This window comes from Rhinolophus hipposideros, assembly GCF_964194185.1.
Source record: "Rhinolophus hipposideros genome assembly, chromosome: X".
NCBI classification, from domain to species: domain Eukaryota; kingdom Metazoa; phylum Chordata; class Mammalia; order Chiroptera; family Rhinolophidae; genus Rhinolophus; species Rhinolophus hipposideros.
Window position 1 is genome coordinate 83,004,491 of NC_138046.1, and position 10,032 is coordinate 83,014,522.

Consider the following 10,032-nt stretch of genomic DNA (forward strand, 5'->3'; position numbering starts at 1 on the left):
AAACTACATGAAGCTAAGAAGAATAGTAACATATCCGATGAAAGAATAAGTAGCTAAAATAAAAATAGGACCCAAAGTCTTCCCTACGGATAAAGAAAATGAGGCCCAGTGAGACAGTGACTTGTCCTGGATTTCAAAGTTAATAAACACTGGGTACAGGAACATATCATGGGCTAAAAACAAAGAAAACTGGATAATTTAATACAGATAAGCATTTATTCTCAGATTCAAAATATTAATTGCAAAATAGTCAAACAGAATATGTGTTTGTTTTAATAACAATATATGTGAAAAGAAATTGGGTGCTTTTAGTATGACTCTGTATGATGAAGGTCACTTCACAAAAGGAGAGTAGGGGCTAGACTGTGCTAACAGCAGTGTGATGCCCAGAATAAAACACATAATAGTCCTACTCTGCCCTGATCAGACCACATTGGCATTCAAGTCTCAGCACTTTAAGAAAAATGTAGACATATTCAAAAAAGTCCTTAAAAAAGTCTTTAAAATGATCTCAAAGGAGGAACAGATAGAAGAACTTGAGATGTTTAACTTAAGGAACATAAGATTTGGGAGGCAAGAGACAGTTGGAAACATTGAGACATTAATCACACTCAAATATTTGTAGAGGCTTGAGAGAACAGAAAGGGGACCAGCTAAGATAAATAAAGGGAAACAGATTTGGGGCTGCACTAAGAAACAGCTTTCTAACCATTAGAGCTGCCCCAATTATGACAGTCTATACTACACTCGCAGCACTTTAAGAACAGAAATGAGGTTTCCTTCTCCTTTGTATCCCAGAGTCTGGAAAACAAGGTTTGTTTTCCTTGAAAACAGTGAGATACCTTACGAAGTAGTGGGTGACTTGTCCCTAAAAGCATTCAAGATGCTAGAAACCCAGATCAGGAATGTTTAAAAGCCAGGTAGGGCAATGGTTTCATCACTTAGAGGCTAAGGACCGAGGCAGAATCCAGAAATGTTTGGATGCTGAAAAATGAAATGGCATTACAGAGTAGAGACAAAATGGGTCTCCCAGGAGTATAGATCCACTGGCCGTCCAGCTAGCCTAAACTAAGAAGCGTGATTTAACATTCAAACCATAAAGGGTAATGAAACATTTCTCAAGTCAAAGCTGGAATTCCAATGAGAACATTGGTGTGTATCCAGGAAAAGCAGCAGCAGAGTACAGATCAGGTTAACCTCCCTCTCACAACCCCTTGCCCCCAGCAATTTACCTTTTAATGAAGACTAGGACTAAGTATCGCTTTAAAAAAAAATCTCAGGGCATTTTATTGTTATGATTGTTAATACCTATCAATTAATTTCCCTTTATATAGTAACAGTTAAAAACAACCCCCCCCCAAAAAAGACCGAATAAACAAAAGGGCCCCTATGCTTGTTCAAGAAAGAGCAGGATAAAAAAGAAGTTGGATAAGGGCATCCCACTTCGTAAGCAACCTAGAAAGGAAAGAACCTCCCCAAGAGAGTGAGCAACAGTTACCAGAATTAGGCGATACACTTCTGAGAAGAGATGAAAAAAAGGGAAAACATGCTCCAAAACAAATCTTTCAACCTCTGCATTCCCAAGTTACTGCAACCAAGTGTGTTATGCAGATTATTAATAGTTAAGATCACCTGACTTTACAATAAGATAAAACATCTTACTTGTTGCACCAAGTCGACGTGTGTCTCTGGCAATATAATTTGCAAAGATAATAGACCTCATGCTGGTCTTACCAGACCCACTTTTACCCATCAACAGCACCTAAGGACAAAGTAGGGGAAAAAGAATGAAAAGAAGTTAGCAATATAGAGCAATTCAAGTCTAAAGGGATCTATTTCTCTCCTGTACTTGATGTTTTACTGAAGTGACAGTACCAACAACCTGGTGCAGATACTGATAACTAGTTCCTAAACCAATGGTGAAGGCAGAGATACCTAGAATTCCAGGGGCCAGGCACTTACCTGTCATGAGTCATAGATCCTCTTGGGTGATAGATAGAATCATAGTGAATTTATTATGCTATTAATATACACTATCATATATTCAGTACTATGTTAGAGAAATACCAACTTGAGAGGAAATTGAACGCTGATCTCTCATAAGCTAATGTTTCATGCACTGAACTACCTGGCAGGGGATTTCAGTATAACTGAAAGTTCTTCCTCCGGCTCAAGGTCAACTTTTCCACCTCTGCCCTTGACCTCATCCCTTTTACCTACCTCCATAATTGTGTTCCATTAATTACTCTGTCTCTTTTTCTGTTCAAAAGTGTCCCATGGCCTATAGGATCAAGTCCATAAACTATATACAACACTCTCCTTGACATGGCTGATCTTCTCCTCTGCCCTCATCTTCTGACCCTCCTGGCCTGGAAGTTATAGAGTCTAGCCCTACTGAACTGAACTGCCTGTAGTCCCTTTGATTGTTCCCCGATGTCCAGGGAGCCCTGCTCTAGGTCTCTCTCTGTTTCACATTATACTTTTTGCCAGTAACTTTCCATTCCTTTTTCTTCCTTCAGCTAAGCTCCACTCATCCTTCAAAACTTGGTTCAGTAATCATCTCAAAAAGCTTCTCTGACCCCAAAGCCTTAGATTGGCTTAGGTGTATCTCACCTCTGTCATCCCATGACACTCTTGTAGTATTGCAAAGACCATAATGAACTTTAGTTATCCATTTTTTTGGTCTCTCACAGACTCTGAGCTCCAGAATGGCAGAGAGAATCCCCTTTGTATCTCCAGTGTCTAACATACAACAATGCACAAAATATGGTCAAGAGAATGAACAAGCTATCAAAACAGAGATATAAAACAAGCAAGTTTTTAATAATGAGAATCGTCCAATGGAAAAGGTGGCCTTATGAAGGTGAATAGCCTGGCTGTCAATATCAGCATCTAACAAAAACAGAAAAACACCTGTCAAAGATGCTTTGGATTCTGGTACTAGGAGGAATTGGGTAAGGTGACTTTTAAGAGTCTTCAACTCGAAATGTATGAAATACAGTTCCAATTACCTTGCTTTTCAAATGAAAGGGGTACATATTCTATCTTCAATTCTAAGACATTTTACAAAAATTTCTAATTACAAATACAGGGAAATTAAATTACAGATGAAAGTGTACTGCACTCAGGCTCAATTTCATCTAGCTATTTAGTTATGTAACTTTATCTCACTAAAGAAATGTTATTGAAGAGCCAGTCTAAAGTTATTACAAAAAAGTTTTGTTTTTATTCTTAATCATGCAGAAAATCTAGGTATTTTTTAGACATCCTTGTTGATAATAACTTTAGACAGGTTCATCAAGTATATCCCCTTGGCAAGCTGAAGTTTTTTTATATAACTGAGTTATTAGATGAAGTCAAGGCTAAATATGTGCATTTCTTTTTTTAATTTAAGAAAGCTCACCTCAATTATTTATGAAAGACTTACCAAGGCTAACTGTGTTAGGTACTAATCTAAGTGCTCTACATATATTTGCTCATTTAAACTTCATAACAACCCTATGAGATACGTAATATTACCACCATTTTACAAATGAAGAAACTGAAAGCCCAAAAGTTTCAGAAATTTGCGCCAGAGCTGTGCTCTTATTGTTCTGCTTAAACCCAAGTCGGGTACCATAAGAGTACAAGGGAAGGAGTATTCAATTCTATCTGGAGAACTCATGTAAGACTTAAAGTGGTTAAAATCTGAGTTGGGTTCAACATAAATGTGCGGGCAGAGGCCAGTTCAGAGTGTGTGTGTGTGTGTGTGTGTGTGTGTGTGTGTAGGATTGCATGCTAACTTGCAAATTAAAATGCAAATTAATTTGTAAATTTGGAGAGAAATAAATTCTGTATGGCTATGATAGGGTTCATTACAATGGAAGATGATTTAGTCAGGAATAGATTTTTAAAGGGCATTCTATGCTATAAAATCATTTGGATTTTATACTATGGGTTTTGGGAAGTTACAAAAAGTTAAGTATGTCAATGACCCAGTTAGATTTATATATTAGAAAAAATAAGTCTAATAGTAAAGAAGGGGACAAAAGTCAGGGAAAACACTTAGGAGGTTCCTGCAACAGTCCAGGAACGATGTTATATAAACACCACAAATATATTTGCTGAATAGTAACTTCTTACCTTTACTTGCATGTTTTTGAAGTACCTAACACATCTTACCTTTTTCTTCATGGCTGTATTTGGTAGCACCCACCTGCAGATATAAACAAAGATAGAGTTTCCATGATCTACCTGCCTTAGAAATTTGAACTAAATAAAAATAAATGTGGAGCTGCAAAAGAGCATGTTTAGTACAACTGAGAGTCCGCGGGTGGGGACCTCAGTTGAGTAGAAGCCCTCATTTCCCTTAATTATAAAACTGCATTTATGTTTCCTATCACTTAATTACGTGCTCAGGAGATAGCTCCTAGGAAGATTTATTTAGGAATATAATTGAGCCATTAAAATTCAAGATTCATTATCTTAAAAAATTATCAAAGCAACACAAATAAGTGCTTTAATAAATAGAATAATATTGTCATCTTTGAATATCCTCTATGTTTTTAAACCAGCCTATTTTTAAAATCTGGGAATATCTTTAGTCCTTCAGTTGTCCTTCCAAGTCATATTAAATTCATTCATTAGAGGCACAAAGCATATAAAATACAACGTTCAATTTCAGGTACAAATTAGCACAGAAAGCAGCTCAAGCCACTGATCTCTGCCCAGGAAATGCCAACCCTCTTCCTTGCAGTCGTATCTTCAGCATGATGATGTCAAATCTCTTTTATTGATAATTCAAAGCAACTCAGAACTGTCACCTCAATTAGAACACACCTCACCCCCACCACGAGTGGTATCAGGCCTGTCCGGTGTCGTCTGAAAGGGTTGTTTCAGCCCAGTTAGCAACTAGTCCTCTTTCCAGTTTATCCTGTCACCAAAAGCATGATACCAACCAACCTTACTGATAAATTGAATCAATTTATCGTGGGTGGCATGCTCTAATTCACAATATTCTCTTCAGTTAGAACAACCCCCACCCCCCTTCCAGGTTTGGCATAATACCCTTCACCCACCCAAGCGATCCTTCAGGTTCCCCTATGGGAGGATCCATTCTCGGCCCCAGATTCTCTTTCTCCATCTTTTTCTCAGAGTCAGATTCTTCCATCGTGCAACAAGTCCTTTCCAGTCCCTTCTAAAGCCGCAAAACTCTTTCTTTTTTTCTCCCTTGTTCAACCCCTCAGCCGCCTATTCTCATGGCCTGTGGCCCTCAGGGCCGCTCTATTCTTGCCTCCGCCTTTGTCCACTGGGGGGCTGCTTTCCCCACGGTTACCTTTACCGCCTCGAACTTGGCCTCAAGGCACGGCCTAGCCGGCCAACTCAAAAGCTAAGTGACACGGTGGTGCAAAGGAAGAGAGGTTAAGAGGTGTGGGGGTAGAGATTTTATCTCGAGTTTGGGCCTCAGGACCCAAGGTCTCGAAACCCAAAGGTGACTTCACCCGCAAAGAGGTGGGGACAACGAAGGCGGAGGTGGCCGAAAGAGCAGACCCGTGCGTGCCGTAGGCACTAAGCGGCGAACGCCTCAGCTCACTCGCTGTTCCCGAGCCAGCCCGCCGGGGAGAGTCCGCGGGTGGCGATGGTTACAACCTAACCACCCACCCTTCAGGAACCCAGGTACCTCACCGCAGCCACCCGACTGCAGGCCAGGATCACGTGGACACCTGTCGTAAACCCGGAGCCCGTCACGTGACTGCCGCTACCCAAGGGGCGGGGCGCTGGGAAGAATACCATAGAGAGTGCGCAGAGAAAGGCAGAGTGCCGCCTGTAGCCGTCAAGTAGCCCTGGCTCTTACTCAGCCTTGGCTTGGTGGGGCGTTACCAGCCCGCCAGCACTTCTTTGGTGGGCACCCGGCAGCCATGGAGAATTAAAGGAGCCGGTTGCAATTTCAGTGCCCCAAAGCTAGGTTTGTTTGTTTGTTTGTTTGTTTTTACTGCTATTTCACCCTTAACGTTCTTGGTGGGGAAGTCCAAGTATTGTCTTTCAAGTGTCTGTCCTCATGTTAACGGGAAAGTGACGTTGAACACCTCGGCTCTTCGTCTTCTTGAAAGAATGAATTCAATCAAGAGACAGAAATTTGTGCGGCATGAACAGCAGAAGTTTATTAGTAAAAAAGAGCAGGCTGACCTGACAGAAGGAAGCAGCCTTACAATGTTTGAAGGCTTTTATTTCTATGGGTGGAATTGCCTCCCCCTCTCCCTTCTCTTATCTGTCTCCCATTGAGGTGCCTGGTCCTCTGGCATTTAGCAGTGCATTTCTTTGATTTAGGGGGTTGGGTAAACACATCTCCTTGATTTCGGGGGATATGTAAACATATCCCTTAGGGGTGTGTGAAAAACCTGGAATCCTGTTGGACTAGTAACATTTTGGTGAAAAACAGGATGTATTCCGCCCTCCCCTGACTTTTAACAACATATCTCTCTGATTTAGAAGTGTATGTAAACTTGGAGCCCTGTTGGGCAGCTGCCAGGTGTCTTGACCCAAGTAGGAGCTGCAGCAAGTGGCTTTCTAATCAGAGCTTAATTTCTCCTGCACATTTCTATCTACATACCTTATCGTTCCTATTTTTTATTATTAGGCCCTGTAACCGAGCTTGTAATTAAATGAGTTACTATCATCTAAAGTGATTACAACTGTGTCTTCCACATAGTAAGCATGCAATAAAAATTGTTGGGACCAGTGGTTCATCGGGGATTTTAGGACACACTCATTTCCCCACTTGTTTAAAACTGGAAGTAAGGGAAATAAGTTTTCATATACCATAGTAAGAGGTCAATAGATGAAGTCTAAAATTGATAATTGCAAAACTACTGGGAGGTACCATATTTCCCCCTAAATAAGACTGGGTCTTATATTAACTTTTGCTCCAAAAGACACATTATGGCTTATTTTCAGGGGATGTCTTATTTTTTCATGTACAACAATCAACATTTATTCATTTATTCATGTACAAAATTCTACATTTATTCAAATACAGTCATGTCATCTTCTGGAACATCGTCATAACTCTCTAAACCCCGAATTCTGGCTTGAACGTCTTGTGACTCCATTTCCTGTAGAACCATTGGCCCCAATCTCTCATGTCCAGCAACAGAGCTCCCCTTAAATGAGCACTTCTTGTCCGTGTAGCCTGCTCGGAGTGCATTGGCAACACAGCTGTCAGTGATTTTAGCCCATGAATTCTTCACCCAAGTCACGACCTCTTGCAGGCTAAGCTTCACAAAGTTTCCATGCTGATTTCTCTCCATTCTATTTTCAGTGTAGTCATTGATTTCCATGCGCAAATGGTCCTTGAATGGCTTGTTTATTGCAATATCAAGAGTCTGGAGATAGGTAGTCATTCCTGAGGCAATCATTTGATCTATTCTGCTCTCTACAAGGAAGTTCTTCATGTCTTTAGCACAGTGAGTGCTGGCTGAATCCCAGACCTCTTTGGCCACTTCACAAAACAAGTGGCAGCATTAAATCGACCCATTTCCTTATAACTGCTTGTGTGCACTAGGCTTTTTCGGTTTCAAGAACATAAATGCCTGAAACACATTCAACCTTATCTTTCTTGCCCTTAGTGATGATTAGAGGTGGGGCTTTCTTTCCATCCAGATGAATTGCCAAAATACAGGTAACATGTGAACTTTCCTAACTACTGGAGGGAATGTAGATTGACGAGGCACCTCTCTGATCAGTTGTCATTTGAGATCCTTGGCCCATAAACACTGCAGTTTCATCCGTAGCAATCATGTTGGAGAGTTGGTATTTAGAAAAGTCGATGCCATCAACAAAGGGCTTGAATGCAAGTGCATGTTTAATAACTTCTGTATCTTCCAGCTTGAACAGTGTTGTCGTCTTAGAGACAGTTCATATCGCTGAAGGAAGCCATCCAGCCAGTGTTGTGATGCTTTGAATTCTTCTAGGGATCTTTCTTTCTTTCTTTCTTTCTTTCTTTCTTTCTTTCTTTCTTTCTTTCTTTCTTTTTTTGAGTTGTAAGAGTTCTTTATGTATCGACTTTTTTTTAGTTTCAGGTGTACAAAACAATGTAATAGTTAGACATTTATATTTATATCCCCCACAAAGTGATGACCCTCCTCCCCCAATCTACTACCCCTCTGACATCGCACACAACCATTACATTTCCACTGTCTCTATTCCTAATGCTGTACTTCACTTCTTGTAACTATATGTATATATATACATATATATATATATATACATATATATATATATATAAAATTATAGTTGACATTCATTATTGTTCAGCTTCAGCTTCAGGTGTACAGTGCAGTGATCAGGCATCTACATCATCCCTGAGGTGGTCTCCCTAATAAGACAAGTGTCTTCCGGGGATATTTCTAACTGTGGTGCCATTGCAAGGGCAAATGCTTGACTATCAGCCCTATTTACAACCAAAGCCTTTGCTCTCCTGTCAGCAATCAATTCACATAATGTCTTCCAGCTCAGGAAATAATGGTTGCCGACCTGATCCCCACTTGCGCTTCTTGCATTTCCCTTGTCCACCTGTTGAGTGAGATTATCATACTCTGCTCGCCATTTGCAGACCATTCGGAGATCCAATGTCTTCTCTTTGCAGAAAGCCCCAAGATTCTTGCCCCAGGAATCCTCCACGATTCATTTCTTGTACTCGGCAGAATAGCTCTTTCTTTTTGCACTCATCTTATCTGGGGGTCAAAATATTATTCCCTTTAAATCTACCATTAAATCAAGTGTTAATTGAAGACTTATGAGACAGGAGTGGCAACAAGAATGATGACAGCTAAGAAAGATGGTCCACACGAAAGCGATGAAAAAATGCAGCCACCAAAATTCAGAAAACATTTCATTTCACACGAGTGCATTAAGTTCGCATGTTACAACACACGACATATTGAATTATGAAGATTCATATTAGACACAGTCACGTCCGTTCATTATCAAGTATGCACGTTATTCATGCGTTGTATCTGTACTCCTATTGGTCATTCAGCATTAAGTCTCGAGTTCATCTGTTTACATAGGTGTTTACCTCTTGTCCACAGGCACACACTTGGGTATTTAAAAATACTTAACTATAAATTATATTATTTAAAGTATTAATGTCAATAATATTATTTATTTATATTTAATTATATATTAATATTGTTATTTTATAATTCAATAAGTCCGTTGTGTGTTGCAACGGACGTACTAAACGTGTCTGTCTGGCTGACAATCTTAACTGGAGCGTATTTTGTGAGTAGGGCTTATATTGCAAGCATCCTGAAACATCATACTAGGTCTTATTTTGGGGAAAACACGGTGCTTACTATATTTAGATATAGAAACCACCAGAAAAAAATGGCCAAAAGAGTTCAAAGTGGTTGCTTCTGGAGAGAGACAGGAGATGGGAAGTGAGAGGACTGTTGCTTTTCATCTTAAACCCATTTGTAGTCTCTCTCTCTCTCTCTCTCTCTCTCTCTCTCTCTCTCTCTTTCGGGAGTGGGAAGGGGCAGGAGAGAGAGAAAGAGAGATGGAACTATATAGTGTATATATACTGAAATATACATACATATAGTTAAACCATATGTGTATATTGATAAGAAAAGGAAGGAAAGAAGGAGGGAAGTACAGGAGAGAAGGAAAACAACAGAAACAGGGTGCTGTCTGCTCCCAGATTTCCCCATTTTCCATCCTATGTGATCCCTTCTCACCACAACTGCCATGCCTCACCATGAATTTATTCTATTCTGTTTATTAGTGTCTTTTCTCTTTTTATCTTAGTGAGCCTAGCCAAGGGTTTGTCAATTTTGTTAATCTTTTCAAAGAACCAGCTCTTTGTCACAGTAATTTTTTCTGTTGTCTTTTTGGTCTCTATTTCATTTAGTTCTGCTCTGATTTTTATTATTTCCTTTATTCTGCTGTCCTTGGGTTTCATTTGTTCTTTTTTTTCTAGTTCTTTAAGGTGTAACATGAGGTTATTTATTTGGGATTTTTTTTGTTTCTTGAGATAGGCCTATAATGATA

At 39.8% G+C, this 10,032-nt stretch overlaps 1 protein-coding gene across 9 annotated transcripts in view; it reads right to left on the reverse strand.

Annotated features, from left to right (window-relative positions):
* The window catches only part of RRAGB (Ras related GTP binding B), a 28,692-nt gene extending 22,878 nt beyond the window's left edge, over positions 1–5,814 (reverse strand). For 2 of the 9 annotated variants that reach the window (XM_081043963.1, XM_081043956.1), the window contains exons 1-3: positions 5,058–5,686; positions 4,162–4,195; positions 1,663–1,762 (exon numbers count right to left, since the gene is read on the reverse strand). In XM_081043963.1, the coding sequence (XP_080900089.1) occupies positions 1,663–1,762; positions 4,162–4,195; positions 5,058–5,149 (226 nt within the window). In that variant the 5' untranslated portion in view covers positions 5,150–5,686. Of the gene's footprint in view, positions 1–1,662; positions 1,763–4,161; positions 4,196–5,057 lie in introns of all 9 variants that reach the window. The other 7 variants (XM_081043957.1, XM_081043962.1, XM_081043961.1 and 4 more) reach the window with 7 other exon arrangements.
* Positions 5,815–10,032: the final 4,218 nt, after the last annotated feature.